The sequence below is a fragment of the Phocoena phocoena genome, chromosome 6, assembly GCF_963924675.1.
Source record: "Phocoena phocoena chromosome 6, mPhoPho1.1, whole genome shotgun sequence".
Classification (NCBI taxonomy): Eukaryota; Metazoa; Chordata; class Mammalia; order Artiodactyla; family Phocoenidae; genus Phocoena; species Phocoena phocoena.
In genome coordinates, this window is record NC_089224.1 from 109315051 (window position 1) to 109338139 (window position 23089).

Genomic DNA, 23089 nt, shown 5'->3' on the forward strand with positions numbered 1-23089 from the left:
AACCACCCCCGCATGACAAAAATATGAATCTCACAGACATCATATTGAGTTAGAGAAGTCAAACAGAAGAATACGTATTATATAATTTGTATGAAGTACAGAAATAGGCTAAACGAATATATGTCAGAATAACAGTTATTATTATTATTACAATAAATTTGGGGTGGGGGGAGGGTTCCAGGGAGCCTGCTGGGGTCCTAGAAATGTCCCTTATCTGGGGTGGTGGCACACGATTTCATATATATGTAAAAACTCATTGAGCTGTCCACGTAACATGTGGCCACGTTACGGTATGTAAATTACACCTCAATAAAAACCTATTTTAAAAGGTCTATAAGGACACGTACCAATGGCGAGAGTGACCACCTCTGAGGAGGGTCTGGGAGGTGGAGGGCTGGACAGCAGAGAATACTTCCACCTTATCCTCAGTGCTTTAATTTTTTTTACAAGAGACTCCTATATTTGAGTAAGACATTATATGGTTTGATTTTTCCATGCTCCCTTGCAGTCCTTCGACTGCTCAATATTACAAGACAGATAGTAAGGACTATCTTTTCCATCTCCTTAAAAAGGAGGAAGAAAGTCTGGTTTACCTTCAACTTGAGCGTATGGGTCACGAGCCATGAGATGACCTATTCCAACCTCTATTGGTTCTTTGACATAGCCAGCTTCACTAATTTCAAGTCACTACAACTCATTCCAAGTCTTCAAATCCAAAGCTTTCTGACAGTGGCATAAAAACCATTCCATTGAACTTATTTTCTTTCTCCATCGTTCTTCTAAGGCACATGGCATCCTCACAACATCCAAATATGTTCACTGGCCCAGAGGTAAAACTGTCAGTTTTTTTTCTTATGCCTACTTTCAACGTATAAATTTACATTTTGTTAAACTGGGTGCCTCAAGGCTAACAAATACCCTCTTGTAAGCAAATGACTAAACATCTGGCCACACACTGATGCTGAACACAAAGCAAAAACGTGGACTCGAGCAGATTTAGGCAATTTGAACACACAGAGCCAATCCCTCTGCGGAACATTTAACCTCCCAAAAGGAGAAGAAGAAAATCAGGCTCCTACCCAGATCCTACGCAGCTTAGAAGATGCATGCACATATAGTTCCCATGAGCTGTGTCATCAAACACAAGCGTAGTTTAGGGAAGTCCATCCTACTCATGGTGGGAGCAGCTACAATGTCTTTATAAACACAGGCATGGCATTCCAAGTGTCGTGGGGCTGACTGCTGGAAAAAGGAGGAGGAGTGATCTTGAATACAATTGGATAATTTAATCATGGGCAGAAAATGGAGGAAAAGACATTTATATTAGATCTGAAGGCTATTAGAAGTCAAAATGGGAAATTACATTAAGTATCCATAAGAACTGAAACACTGCATCCTTTCAGCTTGTTACTGACAAGAGGCTTCACTGCTGATAATGCAAAAACTGATATAACAATCAAATCACAGTTTGTTTTGGGGAAATTACAAATTTGGGGAAATTGCTTCAAGTGATACTCATAAGCAAAATAACTTAAGAATAACTTAGAATTCCAATGTTTAGACATTGCTCTATGAGCTTCAACATTTGTGATGCTAAAATCCAGTAATTTATCACATCTTTAGGGAGGAGATAAATAGTACTTCCATAAAAATAACAAAATGACTACGTATAAGAAATAATAATACATCCTTGGAAATATTAAAATAGTTGAGGAGAGCAGTTCAATTTGGTAGTACCTTCCAAAAGTCCTAAAGCTGCAACTGGACCCAGCAACTGCACATTTGTTAAGTTAACTACCTTGGATCTGACCTGAGGGAGGAAAATTAAAAAGTCATCCTGGAAGTTTTTCAATCACAAAGGACTAGAACTCACACAGCGTGTGTGGATCCCCAACCCCAAGTTGGAAATTCAGACTGATGCAGTCCTGGCCTGGTAGTGACCCCAGGTAATGCCAGCTCCCTGGAGAACCCACTTTAAATGTAGGCCAGAGATGAAATTCCAAGAAACGCACATTTATGATCACACACACTCTGTTTTGAATCTCACATGTTTTTCTGCTGTGACATACTTTCTTCTGTGACTGAAATATAAGGCAATGATGTTGGTATAACATAGAAGCCTTGCCAGTCTATATGCAATTTTTCACAGTAAATTAATGTTTGGAAGCAATCACAGGTAAGCCTTAGCGACGTCATGCAGATTTTAAGAAAAAGGCTAAGTACGCCTGAAACTAATATAATATTGTACATCAATTATACTTCAATTAAAAAAAAAAAGAAAGAAAAAAGGCTAAAAATCTACAGAATTGCAACTAGTGGCTGCTTCAGTGGCTTCAAGAACTGCTACAATACTCATTCTGTTGAACTACCTGGTAAAGCTACGTATGCACAATCTGGAAAGATATTTCCACCTGTGGCAGAACAACAAATAAGTGCAGGAAGTATTTATCCAGGATCAGATTTTTCATTTTGCTGAAAGTGAATGCTTCCAAGGACCTACGTGTCTTAAGGCCCGAATACTCAGAAGGACCTACATCTTAAAGGACAAGGGCTGTGATACTCAATTCAAATGCTAGTTGTTTTACTAGGATTGTTGTTTTGTTGGTTCTCTGGTTACAAAGTTCTGTAAGTACTGAGTGATCTATTTCTAAGCCTATTTTCCCCTAAGTCCTGTTCATTATTTTTAGCACCTTTTTTTTTTTGCAGAACATAAAGTTTTTCAGCAACACATTTATGGCATTATAGAAGAAAGGACAAAAATATAGGAGGAAACAAGTCAGCAGACACAACAAACTGAAGAAACAGGCCCACATAAATTGTAGATACTGAAATTAATCAAATAGAGAATATAAAGTCAGTGTGTTTAGTATGTTTAAAGAAGTAAAATATGGTACAAGGGTGTGACAAAGCAACAAGAAAATAACTCTATAGATTTTAAAGAGAACTATAAAGAACTTCTAGAAATGAAAATGTAACAACTGAAATTAGAAACTCAATGGACATGTTAAACCACAGATCAGACACAGCTTAAGAGAGAATTACTGAAATGAAAGTTATATCTAAAGGAATTACATGGAACACAGCAGAGAAAGAGAGAGACAAACAGATGAAAAATACAAATATAGCTTAATAGGCATGGAGGATAGAGTAGATATTTTAACTAATGCCTTATAATCAGAGTTCCAATGGAAACAATAGAATGAGGAATAGGCAAGCATCAGAAAATTCCAATCTGGAGGCAATAAGCCCAATGAATCAAAAGAAAGATAAAGAAAGTCACCCCTATTTTAAAGACAAAAAGACAAGAAAATAGATCTTTATAGTTATTAAAAAGAAGAGACATTATCTTCAAAGGATTAACAATTATACTGGCTTCTCACACACTGTGACTTCTCAACTACAAACGGGAGTCAAAAGATGGCAGCGTCAGACCCTCCAGGTGCAATACAATCACCCTAGGGCTGTACACATGGAGAAATCATGCTTCAAGAATGAAAGTGAAAAAAAGACAGTTCCAATCAAACAAAAACTGAGATTTTACTGTAATAAATCTCTGCTAAGGGAACTTCTAAAGGTGTCCTTTGGGAAGAAGGAATAAGACCCCAGGTACAAAAAGAAATGGTGAACAAAGTATAGGGGCTTCCCTGGTGGCACAGTGGTTGAGAGTCCGCCTGCTGATGCAGGGGACACGGGTTCGCGCCCCGGTCCGGGAAGATCCCACATGCCACGGAGCGGCTGGGCCTGTGAGCCATGGCCGCTGAGCCTGCACGTCCGGAACCTGTGCTCTGCAACGGGAGAGGCCACAACATTGAGAGGCCCGCGTATCGCAAAAAAAAAAAAAAAAAGAAAATAGAAAGTATACTTACAGAACTATAAAAAAATAAATAAATAATGCAGTTGAACCAAAAATATTCACAAATACATTGCAATGTTAAGAGGGAGCTGGTTTTAGTTAAAGTTGTTTGGGTGGACATTAGTAAAGACCCTAATTTACTTTATAGTTAGGCTGAACATATATGTTAAAATGTCTAGGACTTCTCTGGTGGCGCAGTGGTTAAGAATCCGCCTGCCAATGCAGGAGACACGGGTTCGAGCCCTGCTCCAGGAAGATCCCACATGCCGTGGAGCAACTAAGCCCGTGCGCCACAACTACTGAGCCTGCGTTCTAGAGCCCATGAGACACAACTACTGAGCCCACTTGCCACAGCTACTGAAACCCGCGTGCCTAGAGCCCGCACACTGCAACAAAGAGTAGCCCCCACTTGCCACAGCTAGAGAAAGCCCACGCACAGCAACAAAGACCCAATGCAGACAAAAAAAAACAGTCTAGGTTTACCAAATAAAGCACAGAAATAGAATACATAATGTCCAAAGCAGTAGAGGAGAAAACGGAATGAGGAAAACAAAACACAATTTTCAAAAATCCAAGAAGGCAAGAAACAGAGAGTATCAGGGAAAGGGGGAAGGAAACAGAAAAAGTGAAACAGATAGAAATAAAATGAGATGGTAAATATCCATCCAAACTCTCCAGGTGAAAGGTAAAGGCCATCAGACTGTATTAAAAAGAAATCCAGCTATATGCCATTTACAAAAGACACATCTAAATATGGGAACAAAGAAACATGTAGACTAAAACTATGGGAAAGACTTGCCAGGCAAATGCTGACGCAAAGAAAAGGCTGGTTTATGTTGGGTAAAATAGACTTCAAGGCATAAAGCATGACTGTGGAAATCAGTGAAAAATTAAATCACATTGAAGACATTACAATTCTAAACTTTATTCTTTAATAAAACAGCTTTACAATGGAAGAGCAAAATGGACAGAAAATGACAAATCTCCCATCGTTATCATCGCAATAGTTAATGTAATGATCACTGGCCACTGCCATAGATGGCTTCGAGTATCTTGTACATATTATGTCAACCAACACTCGCATCAATCGTTTCCTTCTGTGTTCCCATTTTACAGACAAGGAAAGTGAGGCACAAAGGAGTGACATGTCTCTATCAAAATACATTACAACAAGCAGACAAAAAATCCTTAATGATGGGAAGATGTGGGTAATCAGCAAGTTTGCTCTAATGAAAAAATGTAGAACTCTGCAACCAAGAAATGGAAAATACACATTCTTTTCAATTACTTAGAGAACACTTATAAAAACTGACCCTGTACTAGGCTATAAGACAAGTCTCAACAAACGTAGAAGTCTCAGACTCAGACTTTCTATAACCACAATGCAATTAAATTAGAAATCATTAACAAAAAGATAAGTTTAAAAACGTCATACAATTGGAAATTTAAAAATATGCTTCCAAATAAATTACTGGAGAGACTAAATAGTAAAAGAAATGAAAAATATCAGGAAATGAACAATAATACTACTGCATACCAAAATCCGTGGGTTGCAAATAAAACAGTAATTAAATGGGAACTCTGTTCATTAAATGCTTATATTAGAAAAGAAGAAAAGTTGAAATGAGGAAAGCATCTGAAGAAAGAAATTTTTAAAAGGGCAATAAAATAAATCCAAAGATATTGATGGAAGAGGAAGAGGAGGAAGAAGAAAAAGAAAATAAATAAAATAGAAAGTAAAAAGAAGTTCCATAAAGATAACTTTTGGTTTTTGTAAAATACTAATAAAAAATGATTTTAAAAAACAGACCCTCGAGACTTCCCCGGCGGTTCAATGGTTAAGACTCTGCGCTTCCACTGAAGGGACCACGGTTTGATACCTGGTCGGGGAACTAAGATCCCACATGTTGCACGGCATGGCCAAAAACAAACAAACAAATAAATAAAAGATGAAGACCATTAATGTCCTTTAAAAAAAAAACAAACAGACCCTCGGACTTCCCTGGTGGCACAGTGTTCGGGAGTCTGCCTGCTGGTGCAGGGGACACGGGTTCGAGCCCTGGGCGGGGAAGATCCCACATGCCATGGAGCGACTAGGCCCGTGCACCACAGCTGCTGAGCCTGTGCTCTGGAGCCCGTGAGCCACAGCTACTGAGCCTGTGCTCTGGAGCCCGTGAGCCACAGCTACTGAGCCCATGTGCTGCAACTACTGAAGCCCGTGTGCCTAGAGCCTGTGCTCTGCAACAAAGAGAAGCCACCGCACCACAGAGGAGTATCCCTCACTCACCACAGCTAGAGAAGGACCGTGCGCAGCAGCAAATACCCAACACAGCCAAAAATAAATAAGTAAATAAAAATTAAAATATATATACATTATTAAAACAAAACAAAACAAAACAGACCCTTCCCAGTACTTCGCTGGTGGTTCAGTGGTTAAGAATCGCCTTCCAATTCAGGGGACGTGGGTTCGATCCCTGGTCGGGGAATTAAGATCCCACATGCCGTGGGGCAACTAATCCTGCACGCCACAACTACTGAGCCTGTGCACTCTGGAGCCCACGTGCCACAACTAGAGAGAAGCCCACGCCGCATTGAAAGATCCCGTATGCCACAACGATGATGACAGATGCCACATTTAAGACCAAATGCAGCCAAGTAAATCAATCAATAAATAAGAATTGATTAAAAAAAAAGGCCCTCCCCAAAAAGTATAAATAAATAATATTAGGAATAAATAAGGGGGACACACAATATATGCAGCAAAAAATTAAGGTGAGAGAATATTATGGGCAACTTTTGGCCACTAAATTTGAAAACCTGGGATGAGATGGATATATTTCTAGAAAAATATAACATACCAGGATCAACCAAAGAAAAAGACAATAAAGGAATTGGATCAGTAGTTAGAAACTCTCCCACAATAAAGGATTACAAAATATTTAAGGAACAGTTAATTTCATCTCACATATATTATCCAGAGAATAAAGAGCAACACTCCACAACTAAAAAGATGTAAAGCAGGGCTTCCCCGGTGGCGCAGTGGTTGAGAGTCCGTCTGCCGATGCAGGGGACGTGGGTTCGTGCCCTGGTCCGGGAAGATCCCACATGCCGTGGAGCGGCTGGGGCCGGCAGCCGTGAGCTGTGGCCGCTGAGCCTGCACGTCCGGAGCCTGTGCTCCGCAACGGGAGAGGCCACAACAGTGAGAGGCCCGCGTACCGCAAAAAAAAAAAAAAAAAAAAAAAAAGTAAAGCAAACTAGAACAGCCAAGAAAGAAAAATTACAGATCAATTTCAATGACTATAGATGCAAAATCTTAAAATGTTAACAAAATAAATTCAGCTCTGTATAAAAAAAAATACATCATAACCTAGTTATATTCGAGGAATGCTAATTTGGTTCAATACAAGAAAATTTAATAATGTAATCTACCCGTTAATGGATTAAAGGAAGCAGAAAAGGTATTTGATGATGTTCAATATTAAGTCAAGCTTTAAAAAAAAACTTGCTGGGGCTTCCCTGGTGGCGCAGTGGTTGAGAGTCCGCCTGCCGATGCAGGGGACGCGGGTTCGTGCCCTGGTCTGGGAAGATCCCACATGCCGCGGAGCGGCTGGGCCCGTGAGCCATGGCCGCTGAGCCTGCGCGTCCGGAGCCTGTGCTCCACAACAGGAGAGGCCACAACAGTGAGAGGCCCGCGTACCGCAAAAAAAAAAAACAAAAAAAACAAAAAAAACAAAAAAAAAACTTGTTGGCAAAATAGAAAAAGAAGGGAAATCCCTTAGCCCAATAAAGGGTATATTATAATCATGCTTAATGGGGAAACATTTGAAGCACCCTGTTTATAATCTAGAACGAGATAAGGAAGTCCACAATAACTGCTACTGCCAGCATAATAGAGGTCGTAACCAGCAGAGCAAGATAAGAGAAATAAATAAAAGACATAAAGATTGAAACAGAAGATATAAGACTGTCATTATTTGCTGCTGTTATGACTGTCTCTACGGAAAACCCCAAAAGAGAAATCAAAAGAGAGTTTAGCAAGCATCTGGCTCTAAAATTAATATATAAAAGTTATGTGTTCTATAGTCCACATGAATTAAGTGAAAAACATAATATCAAATGAAAAACAGTCAAGTCACAAGAAAAGAAATGAAAGTATGATTTTCTTTCTTTTTTTGGATTTTTTTTTTTTTTTTTGTGGTATGCGGGCCTCTCACTGTTGTGGCCCCTCCCCGTTGCGGAGCACAGGCTCCGGATGTGCAGGCTCAGCGGCCATGACTCACGGGCCTAGCCGCTCTGCGGCATGTGGGATCTTCCCGGACCGGGGCACGAACCCGTGTCCCCTGCATCGGCAGGCGGACTCTCAACCACTGCGCCACCAGGGAAGCCCTGATTTTCTTTCTATAAAGGTGAAAAGCGCGCAAAATTATGAAATAAACTCTTTGGAGATACAGACACCTACGGTAAAGCTATGAAGAAGCGAGGAGATGATTAACACCAAATTAAGGATAAAGTTTACCTCTAGAGCGAAGAGAAGGATGAAGTTAGGAAGGGAGACTTGAAAGGCAACAATAAGATTTTTATTTCTTAAGATAGGTTGTGGATTAGCAGCTGTTCCCTTTGTTACTATTCTTTACACTGTACATGTGTAGTATACATAATCTTTTTTAAAGAAAAGGCTCTGAGGGAATTCTCTGGTGGTCTAGTGGTTAGGACTCTGTGCTTCCACTTCAGGGGACACGGGTTCGATCCCTGGTCAGGGAACTAAGATCTTGCAAGCCATGCGGCGCGGCCAAAAAAAAAAAAAGTAAAGTACCTTTGTTTAGAGACCAGGAAGGAATGGTGGAGGCTCTGAAAGGTATTTTATTAACCATAGTTGGATGTTTTAATTTTTTTCTCCCACTTCATTTGATTGTATTTTCAGGTATTTCTACAATGAGCAAGGATAGATAGCTTTTTTTCTAAGACAAGGTCATAATAGTAATGGCTTTTAAAAAGTCTTTCAATAAATAAAAATCACTCCAATTTTACATTTAGGGTAATAAAATATTTGCTACAGAATGCATACCTTTGTGCCAGGCATGTTTCTGGGACACATATACTGATTTTACCTCCTTTAACCCCAAATGTTTCTTTGATAAACTTTGGGTCAATCTATTTTAATGGAATAACATATTAAATACTTCAGGGAATTAATATTTTATGAGAACTTATAACAAATTTATGGTAATTTATGGGTAACTTTACCAGCAAATTAATATATCTTTTGGTAAAGTAAATGTCTCCACTCAAGATCAAATATAGACATTAAGAATGTGTTTTCTAATATATTAGATAATTTTAGAGGAAGGCATGCTAATATATACCTAGGCTTTAAGCAAGGAATCTGGCAGAATTGGGCAATGAATAACTAATTCACACTATTTTCTGAGCAAATTCAACTCCAAATAATCTGGCAAAAGTGAAAGAAATCTGCAAAAAAGCAGGGTTTTACCCCACTTAAAGCATGAGTCTGTGAATGCCAAAGTAGCCCTGGGCAGTCACGAATGAATACTGTTATTTAATAGCCCAGTTTTGTTTACACTAACATTGATGACTTTTATAAAAAGAAACTTTAACTTCCAGGGAAGAAACACAGAGGGAACCACAGGAAGACACAGTACGAGCTTTATAATAATATTCCTAATTGCCAGTACAAGTCCATTTCGGGAAAAGCTTTTGGGAGGACTTTCCAATGCAAGCCTTCAAGTACAACCTGTTATCAACCTGAATGAGTCCGTTAGAACACAGGCCACTCGTGTGAATCTCTTTACCTTTTTAACAGAAGCACTGTAGGCAGCCGAGCTCTTCCAGATGGCACTGGACAGTCTGCTCCAGCTTTTAAGAGGTTGACTTTTTCTTTGAAAAGCCATTAAGAGAGAACCACGGTCTGCGGAAACCACCCCCTAAGGTATGTTCATGGTCTAAGTCTCCGTGTTATCATCCTGATGACTAAATAAATCAACAAACTGCTCAAATCATAACACCAAAGACTCCCCAAATTTTAGATTCTCCCCCTGCCACCCCACCGCCAACAACCCTCCGTTGACACAAAACGAAAATGATCCCAAGTAAAGTGGCCTTTTGTGGTTGCAGCAGAAAGGAGAACTTGGGGACCAGCAGTCTGGGAGGATACGTGATGAACGTTAAAAAGGGAAATGAAAGAAAGACCCTCACTTTCACCTTACCTTTTCAACATCTGCTTTTGTAACATTTATGTCAGCATCCATTTTCTCAAAGTACTGCTGGGCTCGGTCAGCCTCTTTGCAATCCCGCTCAAAACGTCTTTTACTCTAAAAGCAGAGGAAGATGGTTGCAGGGAAAGTAATTTTTAATGAAACCATGAGATTCTTATGAGAAGATGTAATTTGATCGACATCCGCCCCCCCCCCCTCCACCGAAAGCTTTCTTCTCCAAACTGATTTGTTCCGTGTCATCATTTCAGGAAGTTATTTTAAAATCCACATTTATTTCCATCCAAACTGTCTAATCTTTGTTCTTTCCGTATGATTTTTAGAAAAAGACTCTGCTTGAACTCCTTTGGGCTTAACATTTTACTTTCAGTAATGATTTCTAGAAACCAGTTAAATTCAAATTATAAAAATCTCTCGAGACAATAAATAGTGTCTCTGTTTGTTTTGTACTACTGGTTGCTTCAAGCTTAAGTTAAATTCAAACGAGAAAATCTATAAAGACATTTCTTGAGAGGTTGGGTTTTCACTTACTGATTCTAGTTGCTTCCAGCAAGTCTCTATGTGCTGCTGTGCCTTCCGTCCATCATGAAAGTGCTGGAGGGGGGAACACACCCATAATTAGTACCCCCTCTTTCTCATATTAACACTTGAGAAAAGAAAAATTCATCCACTTCAATGATATTTATTTGTTTATTTTTATTTTTATTATTTTTTTTGCGGTACGCGGGCCTCTCATTGCTGTGGCCTCTCCCGCTGCAGAGCACAGGCTCCGGACGCACAGGCTCAGCGGCCATGGCTCACGGGCCCAGCCGCTCCGCGGCATGTGGGATCTTCCCGGACCGGGGCACGGACCCGTGTCCCCTGCATCGGCAGGCGGACTCTCAACCACTGCGCCACCAGGGAAGCCCAACTTCAATGATATTTAAATATTGAATATCTAGCATGTGCATGCCAGAGAAATTGGAGAGTTAAAAAATAAACGGGAAATGAAAACAGTAATAGTCAAGAGTTGAATTTCAAACTTTAGCTATAATAATACTGAATGCTAAGACTTACATACACCACTTGTAAAAATGACAGGAATGCTTTATTAAGACGGCAATCACTTTGATCTTTATTTTTAATTGCTTTGAGATGTAATTCATATACCAAAAGATTCACCCATTGACATTGTTCAATTCAATGGATTTTAGTATAGTCACAAAATAGGCAACCCTCACCAGTCAATTTTAGAACATTTTTATCACCCACCAAAAAGAAACGTCATACCTCTTAGCTGTCACCCGCCATCCTCCCCAGCCCTAGGCAACCACCACACCACTTCCTGTCTGTATAGATTCGCTTATTCTGGAAGTTTCATATGAATGGAATTGTACAATATGATGTCTTTTGTGACTGACATCATGCCTTCATTATTTCATAATGTTCACTTAGCCTAATGTTTTCAAGGTTTATCCACGTGATCACACGCATCAGTACTTTATCCCTTTTTATTGCGGCGTGATATTTCTTTGGGTGACTATACCACATTTTGTTGGTCCATTCACCAGCTAATGGGCATTTGGTTGTTCCCAGTTTGGGGCTCTTATGAATAATGCAGCTGCAAACATTTGTATAAGTTTTGTGTGGATAGATGTTTCCATTACTTAGATTTTCTTAAAGCTTAAAATTCATCTCCCTGCCATCTGCAAAGGCCCTGAGGCAGGTATGAGCTTGGTGTTGACCATCAGGGACACCAGAGGGCCAGACCAAAGTGAGCCTCAAGAATGAGGAGATGGGGTCAGAGAAGAAAGGGGCAGCCTGTGCAGGGTCTCGTAGGGTTTTTGTATGAATGAGCGGGGGATCCGTAAATGCCGTAAAGGAAGGTTCCAGGTGGGAGTCTCTCTCCAACCCTGGAAATGATGGAGATTTGGACCATGGGGTAGCAGTGCAGGTGGTGACAGAGGCTCAGATTCTGGCTGTCCTTTGATCAGGAGAACGACTAGGATTTGCTGGCGAATCAGATCAGAGGTGGGCTGTGAGATACGGAGGGGTCCGAGTGATTCCAAGGTTGTTCAGACTTGCACAGACTACGTGGGCAGAAGCCCTTGCCCTCTGGTTCTGTTAGATTTGCCACGGAGAGGGTTCTGGCATATCAGAGGGCGTGAATTTCTATCTGCAGCTTTCCCTTGCTAGGATGCCAGGGGCTGGCCAGGTCCTTTGACCAAAGGCCACAGCTCCAGTCAGGCAGCACCTCTGCAGCTGATCTCTGAAGTTCCTTCAAGGCTGCCTTGCCCTTTGAGACCCAGGGCCACGGCAGCTGCCCACCAATGATTAGCCTGGGGGTACCGCTCCATCCCTCACTGCTTTTCCTGAGCCCTTTCCACAAGTGGTAAATGCTCCTTTTAATAAATGGCCTTCCCTCAATGACTAGGCTTGAATGTGCTGTCTGTTTTCTGGCCGCCGAGGTAAGCACGGCTGGGAAGGGTGTGCTGTAGAGAAGGCACGGTGAAAGGGGGACAGGCACAGACAGGTCCCCTCGGTACAGCCTCAGAGGCTTCTCTCTCAATCGTCAGCGCCTATGGCTTAGCCGAGTCACAAAAGGTAGCTGACTCCTGGGAGGCCAGGGAGGAGGAGACAAAATCAGATTTTTTTTTTTTTTTAAGAACAGTGCTCCTTTATAAGGGAATGTTTTCTTGTCTCTCTTCTGAGGTCATGTTTCACCATTTTAAGCACCTCTTGACAGCAAGGTTTATCCATCTAGCAATTTTTTGGTCTAGAGGAGCCCCATGGGGCTTCATTTTTCAAGTCTCATAATAGACACAGGGATAGGACCGAAAAGAAATGGAGTCGAAGGTAGGAATAAACAAACAAGAAAGGATTGGGCTTCGGGAGGAGTAAGGTAAGCTGAGAGCAGAGTTAGGGAGCTTTGGAGGAAGTACAGGTTTTCTGAAAGCCACATGTATCGTTTTAAAGAAGGATGGAAGGAAGGAGGGAGGGAGGGCCTGGGGAGGTAGGGGGGCAGGAGGCTCCGGAGGGAGACCAAGGCTCAGCTGTGCCCCTCGGCCCTGAGAGTCTCTCGTCATTGTCCCAAACAGTCCAGAGGACCAGCCCCATTTCCTAAGCAGGTCCCCTGTGTTCTGCAGTTTGCAGAAAAGATACCTCCATTCCCCCAAATCTTACTTCGAGATTCAAAGACAGACACAAAAAGAAAAAGAAAAGCTCGGCACCCAATTCAGAGCTGGGCTCTAAGCTTCCGCTCCAACTCGACAGCAACTCTGAAATGCATGTTTTCACAAAACGAAAGCTCCCTCACAGCCAGGGCCGTCCTGATGGAGAGGAAACGCACACAAAGAACATGGAGAAGTGACGGACACGGCACAGGAAAGGTGGACTGGGCTTTACTAGCAAAGGAATCTTCTCTGAAGACAATAGTGTTCCAAAAAAGGTCATGTTTTTGGAAGCATGAAGGATGATTTTTACTGAAAATCTACTGCATAGTAAACTCTCTTGTCACTTCTTCATTCCAAGGTTCAAAAATAAATATGAATTTATTTTTCAAGCATGGTGTGGACCTTGCTTGACGTTCCTGGTGAGCTTTTTGCCAGGACGGACTCCTGTCACAACACACCCCATGACACCACAATTCAGTGGGACCAAAACAATTACCTGAGAACTACACCTGTGATTGCATTTCATGTAGTTTAAGAAAAAAAATCTAGATGTCACTGATTTTCCTTCCAGTCTTTCTTGCCTAGTATGTGTTCCTCCAAAATGGATTTGCCTACAACACACAAAAACAACCTTGTACTGCCTGATCCCCTAGGAAACTAATGGATGGAACAAAAGCCCTTCTGACAGTTCTGAGCATCCCGTGACCTAAATAGCAGCGGCCCTTTGTAACCAGCTCCATCTTCCCTCCTTTAATCGGAAAAGCTATCGTAACAGTTAAAAAGTTAAACAAACCAACCAGCTTGCCAGATGTGTTTGTTGTTTATTAACAAACAATGGTCAAACATTTCTTCGCTGGGCAGATAGCAAGTGTGGATCTAAAAAGTGTGTCTCCAAGCTCTAAATAAAGAGGAATTGTTCTCTAGAAAAAGATAATAAGCACTTCTTTCGGAGGCACGGAGTGAAGTCATCACAGCTCTTTTCTCCTATCAGAGGAGAGACAGGAAATGCCATCTCTAGAGACCCAGAAAAATGCTTTTTGCTTTCTCCTGTAATAAGATACTTTAGCTTCTCTTCAAACATAATAATAGACCTTTTAAAAATGCCTGATGATATCTGGGGTGACAGCTAAACTTACTTTCATTTCAACTTTTTGGTTGAACCTTAAAAATATACAGGTAAAATCTATACAAATAAAATCAGCCTTGAAAAATTCTTTAGAAATTTCCTGGGGACCAGGGGTAGCTGAGATAAAAAATCACAGGGAACCTAAAATAGGCAAGCATTAACTTAAAGTAAAATGACAATGACAAAGCTTCCAAGGAGATTTTTCTGCACTGCAAGAAATCATATTTAGGCTGAACAGACAAACGGTGAGAATGCTTATTATTCACATGTTACAATTAGGTACAACAGCTGCTCATTTTACTATATAATATATCATTAATTTTTAAAACTACATTTAAAAAAGCAAACTATGGCGTTGATGTTGAGAACAGCCACTTCAGAAAAAAAAAAGTGGAAAAAAAAAAAAGAAGAAACACTCAACTAAGGACAGTCAGCCATCTGGAATTTTAAATAAAACTCAGATTCCACAGATGAAAACAAAGGAACACAAAAACTTGAAAAGGCCAAGAGAAAAGGAGCTTCCAGAAAATATGTCTGTGACAAATATTAGAATTTCCTCAAAACCTACAATGTGGTGAGTTTGAGTACGAGCAGCTTCTAAGCCTGACTCAGGATTAATTAACGTAGCGATAAATCTGTGTGTGTAGATCTTCATGTGGACCGTGTAGGAAAGCTGTGAAGCATCTTCAGACCTCCTCAAGGGAGCATTCTGTCACCTCACTGAAGTCCCAAACCATAAACGTTCCTGACAGGAGTTGCGTTCTGCTTTTCTTCAGTAAGGCCTGTTTCCCCCAAATTCATTTATAATAAAAATATCTTCTCCATGAACTTGTTTAAAGTTCCTAAAACTGCCTGTCTCCCCGTGCCATGTTTTCAGTTATTTAACTTCCCCCCGTAACACTGACCATCCAGGCACTGGGCAACCCCCCCCACCCCCCCCCACCCCCCCCACCCCCCGCCGAGTCCAGGTCCAGGTCCAGCAGCCCCGGCCAAGTTTCCTTCATCCCCTCTCCTGCTGTGCCCTTACCCCTCTTATTCTCATGCTGGCTTTTACTCCCCAGCACTCTCCCCACATCCACACTTTTTTTTTTCTTGGCTTTGCCGTGCAGCTTGTGGGATCTTAGTTCCCCGACCAGGGACAGAACCCCAGGCCTCGGCAGTGAGAGCACTGAGTCCTAACCACTGGACCGCCAGGGAATTCCCCACATCCACACTTTTTACCTAGACTCCAGTCGTCTTTTTTAAACTGTTCTTCAAAAGGATCCCTTCTTTCACATCCCTTAAAATTCTAATTCCTCTGAAGAATCCCGGTTAACTCGGGATGAAAGGATCTTCAGATGATCAGTATTAAGCAGCAAATGACTCAGACTCCTCACTTGACCTCTTGCAAGGGTATGAAACTGTTCTTCCAAACCAAAACAAGGAAAATCGCCCTTAATAAGGATTTTAGGTAGAGTGCGAGGCTGATGGGTGAAACTTTCGGGACAGTAATCCTTCCTTGGGCTGAAAGATCTTAAAATCTAACTCAAATCGTTCAATGGCAGGTGTTAATTCCACACCCACATGTGCAGGGTGTTGCTTTACTTGTGAATAAAACAAAGCCCCTTTCCTAGTGAAATAGTGGACACAGCAGTAAGAGAAAGAGGGTAAGGAACTAAAGAGGAATGGGTGTGGGTGCAGGCAGCATTTAGATAGGGCGGTCTGGGAGGATGCTTGAGCAGAGACTTGAATAAAGCGTAGGAGTGAAATTGCAAAGTTCTCGGAAACACCCTTCCAAGCAGCAGGAACAGCTAATGCAGATGCTTTGAAGTGGGAAAGGGCTTGGTGTATCCAAGGAACAGCTAGAAGCCAGTGCAATTAGACTGAGAGGAAGGATAAGGCAGAAGAAGGCAAGGGCTAGACCGTGGACAGCCTCCCAAGCCACGTGAGCACAATGGAAAGCTACTGGAAATTTTAAGAAGGGACATGGTCTGATTTGCACGATCACAAGGTTGCGCTGGCTGCTGTATGGAGAATGGACTGAATGGGGGCAGGAGGTGCAGGGGGACCAGGCAGGAGGATGGGGACCACCTGCCTAAGGATGAGCTGGTGGTGGAGATGGAGATGGGGGGCTGGATCATGGACCATGGGGCAAGCCTGGAAGCAGAGATGAGTTAAAAATAAAAGGCTTAGGACAGTCCTCCAGATGAGAGATGATGAGAGACTAGATGTGGTGAGAAGTGTTTGGATTCAGAACAATTACTGAAGGGGGAGCCGACAGGACTTGACATTAGACAGAAGATGGGGCATAAGGGAAAAGTAAGTCCTGGGTGCCCCACGTTTTTGGCCAGACCAACTGGGTTAAAAAGGACTGCCATTCACAGATGGCAGGAATTGCAGTTCGGAATGGGGCATGATAAAGGATAAACTTTGGGGAATCCAAAGTTTGTTTTGGACAGGTTGACAGGGCCACCGCATTGCACAACTCTGGGGCATCTTTCACACTATTGCCGGGCTCCAGGGCCTCTGCTGACAGCGGTGTAGACATGGGTGATGGGTGATGCTATATCGGACATTTAAGGGGAGATGACTGGATATAGGAGAGTCAGGTGAGATACACCACAGTAGTCAAGAAATTCTCATACTTTTTAGAAGAAAAAGAAGGTCTCATTCTAACTTACAAGGGGGAAATACAAAACCCAAAGTCACATTTCAAATCCAGGAAATCAAGGACAGAATTTAAGGATCCTGATAATTAAGTATGTTACCCCATAAATGAGAAAATAAAATTTCTTTGGTTCACCAGGCCAATGGTTTTGCAGTGACAGAACCACAGTGGGGACAGGGTGTTAATTAACTGATTGCCGCTATCACATGTTCTTTGAAAACAAAGAGAACAGAACAAAACAAAATACACCTTCTAGACATACATTAAACCAGGGGATATTAGTGGGTGCTGTATAAGCGTGACACGCAGAAGACCAACAACTTTTATAGGGTTTCCCGCTTTTTGATTTATTTAAATAAATGCTGTAACACCAGTAAGGAAGAACAGCTCTTTAGACCCGCTGCTTCTTTTCCAGATCATGAAATCTAAGATCTGCCTTGCTTTCCTGTGTTTTCTTCCTACAGGTTCTGGCTTTATAACAGAGTATCCACAGTTGAATCTCAATAGGACTGAATAAATCAAAAACAGATTTGTAATTAGCTTGGTCATATAGATAAGCTCCTTTTACTTTTTGCTTTCCTTCATGCTAAGTTTTGTCCCTTTGCTATCATCTCTTATAAAAACATGTTCTAGGGAGTGCCCTGGTGGTCCAGTGGTTAGGATTCAGCACTTTCACTGCCGTGGCCCAGGTCAGGAAACTGAGATCCCACAAGCTGCATGGCACAGTGCAGCCAAAAAACAAACAAACCAACAAAGACCAACCAAAAAACCAAAACATGCTCTAAACATATTAGAGTCGGTCTGGGCGCAGAACTGCCTCGTAGGAAATTAAGCCCCTTCGTAAGTTTCATAAATAGGATATAGCCAATACCTAAACTTTTAAATGTGTGGCTTTTATTTTATTTATTTATTTTAAAATTTTATTTATTTATTTATTTATTTATTTGTGGCTGAGTTGGGTCTTTGTTGCTGCGCGTGTGCTTTCTCTAGTTGCAGCAAGGGGGGGCTACTCTTCGTTGCGGTGCGCGGGCTTCTCATTGCAGTGGCTTCTCTTGTTGTGGAGCACGGGCTCTAGGCACACGGGCTTCAGTAGTCGTGGCACGTGGGCTTCAGTAGTTGTGGCTCGCGGGCTCAGTAGCTGTGGCGCACGGGCTTAGTTGCTCCGCGGCACGTGGGATCTTCCCGGACCAGGGCTCTTACTCGTATCCCCTGCATTGGCAGGCAGATTCTTAACCACTGTGTAAACGTGTGGCTTTTAGTATCCACTTTTAAACATTTCCAAAACCTTGGGGGAAATTTTCATATTGTCAATTCTCAGTAATGTGGGGTCTTGCAAGCATTATCTGAGATTTATAAAAATTTTTAGTGAGTCACTGAAGGTATAATTATTTCCTCCAGAACTCTTCAGATAACCATTGCCAAAAAGTGATTCTGCTCCTGGCCAACATTTCGTAATCAAGCGTTCCTTCCACCTGCCAGGAGAAATGTAGTTGGAGGTTCCAGTAAATGTTGGCTGGAACCTCCGCATTCCCCTCCTGGAGCTATAAATCCCCATAAATCCCTCATATGTAGTTAGTGGTGACCACTGCAGATAACCCTACACAGACTCAAAGGTTGGAGCCGAACCTCTCTCTCTAAAATTCTTTAATAACTTGATTCAGAGTGCAAAAATTGCTAGTAAGAGCATATTTATAATAGTTCTTTCAGAGGAATCTATCTGATAGCAGCTCTGAATTACCCACATCTCAGATAAGCCAATTCACACCCACGTTGATCCTTTCAGCAATTTGGGAATCTCATCTTTTCTTCTTTTAAAGACCATCAATCTCACAAATGGCCAAAGTTTAACCAAGAACCATGAATCTGGTCTGCTTTGACCTCATAGTCTCATTTCTGGGAATTTAGCTTGGAGAAATAATCCCCACCCCACACACAAAGAAAACAGCTACAGAAGTAAAGAATTCACGGCAGTATGATTTATATAACCAACTAAATAACTAAATAAATAATCAGAAACCACTAATAGCCTATGATCAAACAATAATTAGTTAAGTGAATTATGTGTTAAAATAATACATAGCCACTAAAATTCTAATTATGAAAACTATATATTTTCATGTAGAAACATATAAAGTGTTTATGATATTGAATGCGGAATAAAGAAAAACAAATTATACCTATACTAGGACTAATACTCTTAAATATTATATGTGTATTATATCCATATATAGAGGATATCAGTACTTCTCTATATAAATAACTATCTATATATCTATAAATGACATCCAGAAGGAAACTTGGAAAAATGATGCTTTTGACTGATAAGGATTGTGAGTTTTTGTTCTTTAATTCAGAGTTTTAGTAACATTCTTTAAAAACTTTGGTAACTAATCAATGAATCACAGCAACTCCCCTTAAAAAGGGAAAGTAAACAAAAGAAACAGACGTTCTTATTGTATGTGGTCAGCTTAAAGAGATGAGGAATCTTGTACTTCCTGTAAGAACGGTCACTGTGTACTTTGACTTATATTCACCCCAAGGACTGGCCACTGAGTCCATTACCTCTAAAGAGAAGGTGAGCATCTTGCCAAAAATACAGTTGCCTTAAGTGGAGCCCATGAGGTGAAGAAATTAAGAGCCCCCCTCCTCTCAGGCTTCCAGGAGTGTTGGTGTTTCCTAATGAGAACTGCTGCTGGCTTGAACACCAGGCTTTGGAAAGAACCTCAACGGCTGTGCTCTTGCAAATGGCAAGTCAGAGCTCTCTTTTAAAGAATTTCCTTTTACAAAACCAACATATTCTCATCAAAACGAGCAAATGGATTTTTGTGTGTCAGGAGCAACACTGGTTATTTATAATATTATGTGAGTGAGCTGCGCTGTAATAGGAGAACATAGCATATGTGGGAACTGCTGCATAAAAATCCTATTTCCTCAAGTCCACAAATAACAAACGCTGGAGAGGGTGTGGAGAAAAGGGAGCCCTCCTACTCTGCTGGTGGGAATGTAAGCTGGTGCAGCCATTATGGAAGACAGTATGGACGTTCCTCAGAAAACTAAAAATAGAACTACCATATGATCCAGCAATTCCACTCCTGGGCATATACCGGGACAAAACTGTAATTCAAAAAGATACACGCACCCCTATGTTCACAGCAGCACTATTCACAATAGCCAAAACATGGAAACAACCTAAATGTCCATCAGCAGATGAATGGATAAAGAAGAGGTGATACATATATACAATGGAATACTACTCAGCCATAAAAAAGAACGAAATAATGCCATCTGCAGCAGCATGGATGGACCTAGAGATTATCGTACTATGTGAAGTAAGTCAGAAAGAGAAAGACAAATACCATATGATATCACTTTTATGTAGAATCTAAAATACGGCACAAGTGAACCTATCTACAAAACAGAAACAGACTCACAGACATAGAGAATGAAGCCAGGGATGGGGGGGCAGGGGTGGTGTGGTGGGGAGGGAGAGGGATGGACTGGGAGTTTGGGGTTTAGTGGATGCAAACTATTACATTTAGAATGGATGAACAACAAGGTCCTACTGTATAGCACAGGGAACTATATCCAATCTCCTGGGATAAACCATAGTGGGAAAGAATTTTTTTTTTTATGTTGACAAAGTCTTTTCACGCTTTTTTTTTTTTTTGGCCTCACCGCGTGGCATGTGGGATCTTAGTTCCCCGACCAGGGGTCAAACCTGTGCCCCCTGCTGCAGAAGCGCAGAGCCTTAACCACTGGACCGCCAGGGAAGTCCCAAAAGCAATGTATATATACGTGTGTGTAACTGAGTCACTTTGTTGTACAGCAGAGACTGGCATAACATTGTAAATCAACTACACTTCAATAAAAAATAAAATAAATTTAAAAAATCATCCTTTCTCCCAAAAACATGAACAGCAAGTACTACCCTACTTTACTTTTAAGACTTCAAGAGTTTTTAAAATTAATTTTTATTGGAGTACAGTTGATTTACAATCTTGTGTTAGCTTCTGCTGTACAGGAAAGTGAATCAGTTATACCTTTAAGACTTTAAGCTTTTGTTTACGATCAAACAGCTGGCCCAGGAGCATGATATGGCCTCAGAGGCAAGGAGAATATCCATCTCTCCCACTATGTTACTGTCTTCTACTTCCTTTCAAATCCATTCAAAAAAGGAAGGAAACCTCATCTTTTGCATGGTGAGCTATTTCTCACCAGGCACTCTTGTTAGAGATTCATCTAACGAAATATCGCAAAATCTATATGAAAAATAATTTTCTACTAGTATTCTGAACTGAACTTGGAAATCCTCTCTATATGCAGTAACGAGATCCAGCAGTAATCCTGTAAATTCTAAATCGTCCCTTTGGGCAGGGAGGATTTCGCCACTGTATCAAATGGCCCAAAATGTATTAGGCTGATGGTTAAGAATGGTACTTAAACAAGACACTATTTCTAGTCAGCCATGAGAAACAGTAACTCGACCTAAAATTTTAAAAGCGGCTTGTTTTCAATGCCGTCAGCCAATTCAACATTTTTTAGACTGGTCCTGTTATGGACAATATTGTTATGACATATGGTCACGAGGAGACCTGTATCTGCTCCTGTTTTCTGTAATAAACCCTGATCAAACCCTTTCTGGAGTAGAAAGGAGATTCTGTATTGAGAAACAGAATGACCTGATGGAAGGTACCAGATATGCAGTGCCTATACATCAATACACAGAATGTGGTGCTGGGCGGTTTGCACCTGGCTTCTTGCGATCCTCCCCTGAACTCGGGAAGGTGGTTTATTATAATCAGCCTCAGTTACAGATGCAGAACTGGCTGCTCAGAGAGTTATATAACCTGCCTAAGGTTTCCTAGCTGGTGGGGCTGCCGGAGTCCTGAGTGGGTTTGTTGACTGCAGAGCCTGGGTCCTTTCCTCTCCTCCCTGACGGCCGGGAGCTGCGGCTCTCTGGACATACTGCTGATTGAGGCTCTCCTCTCCTCTAAAGAAGATCTGAAGTTCACTGTCAGCCCTTCATGGTCCCGCATCGAAGCAGCAACTGGATTTGACCCCAGAAGAGCTGGATTTGGGCTCTCGCTCTGTTGTGGCACTTCTGCTGATAAGTACCATCACCAGAAAGTGGAAGCCATCACATTCTACTGTGGTTTTGACAGTCATCCTTATGAAAATTAGATCACTTACTAAGAAAAGTCAGGGTAGCCAAAGGTGAAAGGTTGCAAGGAGAAACACTGCATAGTATGAGATGATCTCAAGGAGCCCTTTCTACAGCTGACTGCTGATGGAGACCTTCACACCAGTCAGCCCAGCATCCTGGGGTGTAAGATCCAGAAAATAACTCAGTGGGAACCAGAGCATGTGTGTGAATGCACGCTGCCCTGAGACGTGGGCTGCCTGCTAGCAAAATGTAAGATAATGAGCGCAATGTATAAGATAACGGCCCTCCCCCTCCCCCAGGGATGCTGTGAGGATAGAAGTCAGTTATTATAACCTGTAAAAACGAACACTTGAGGGGCTTCTCTGTGGCGCAGTGGTTGAGAGTCCGCCTGCCGATGCAGGGCACGCGGGTTCATGCCCCAGTCCGGGAAGATCCCACATGCCGCGGAGCGGCTGGGCCCGTGAGCCATGGCCGCTGAGCCTGCACGTCCGGAGCCTGTGCTCCGCAACGGGAGAGGCCACAACAGTGAGAGGCCCGCGTACCACACAAAAAAACAAAAAACAAAAACGAACACTTGAGGCCAAACAGTTAAATATCCAATATTATGAGAGTAATTTTAGAAATCAGAGAACATCAACACAATGCCACATCATGCAGTCATTCAAAATAACGGTAGCTATTACCCACATAATAAGCAAAGCAGAAATGTTCATGATGCGTGATATTAAAGCACCACAAATGTACTTACTGATATTCTTTCTAGAATTTTAAAAGGTTTCACAATTTCTTAAATTTTCATCTCAATAGAATTACAAAAGGCTTTAAGACAGCATACTGTTTACAGCTCCTCTCAACAGAACATCTGACTCAGAGAAGTGTACGTGTAATTCCCCTTAAAATAAAAGGAACACTATGCA

At 41.6% G+C, this 23089-nt stretch overlaps 1 protein-coding gene across 1 annotated transcript in view; it reads right to left on the reverse strand.

Moving 5' to 3' along the window:
• The window catches only part of FNBP1 (formin binding protein 1), a 91045-nt gene that overhangs the window by 44097 nt on the left and 23859 nt on the right, over positions 1-23089 (reverse strand). Inside the window, exons 4-5 of the mRNA XM_065878510.1 lie at positions 10615-10677; positions 10078-10182 (exon numbers count right to left, since the gene is read on the reverse strand). Coding sequence (XP_065734582.1) covers positions 10078-10182; positions 10615-10677 — 168 coding nt within the window. The remainder of the gene's footprint in view (positions 1-10077; positions 10183-10614; positions 10678-23089) is intronic.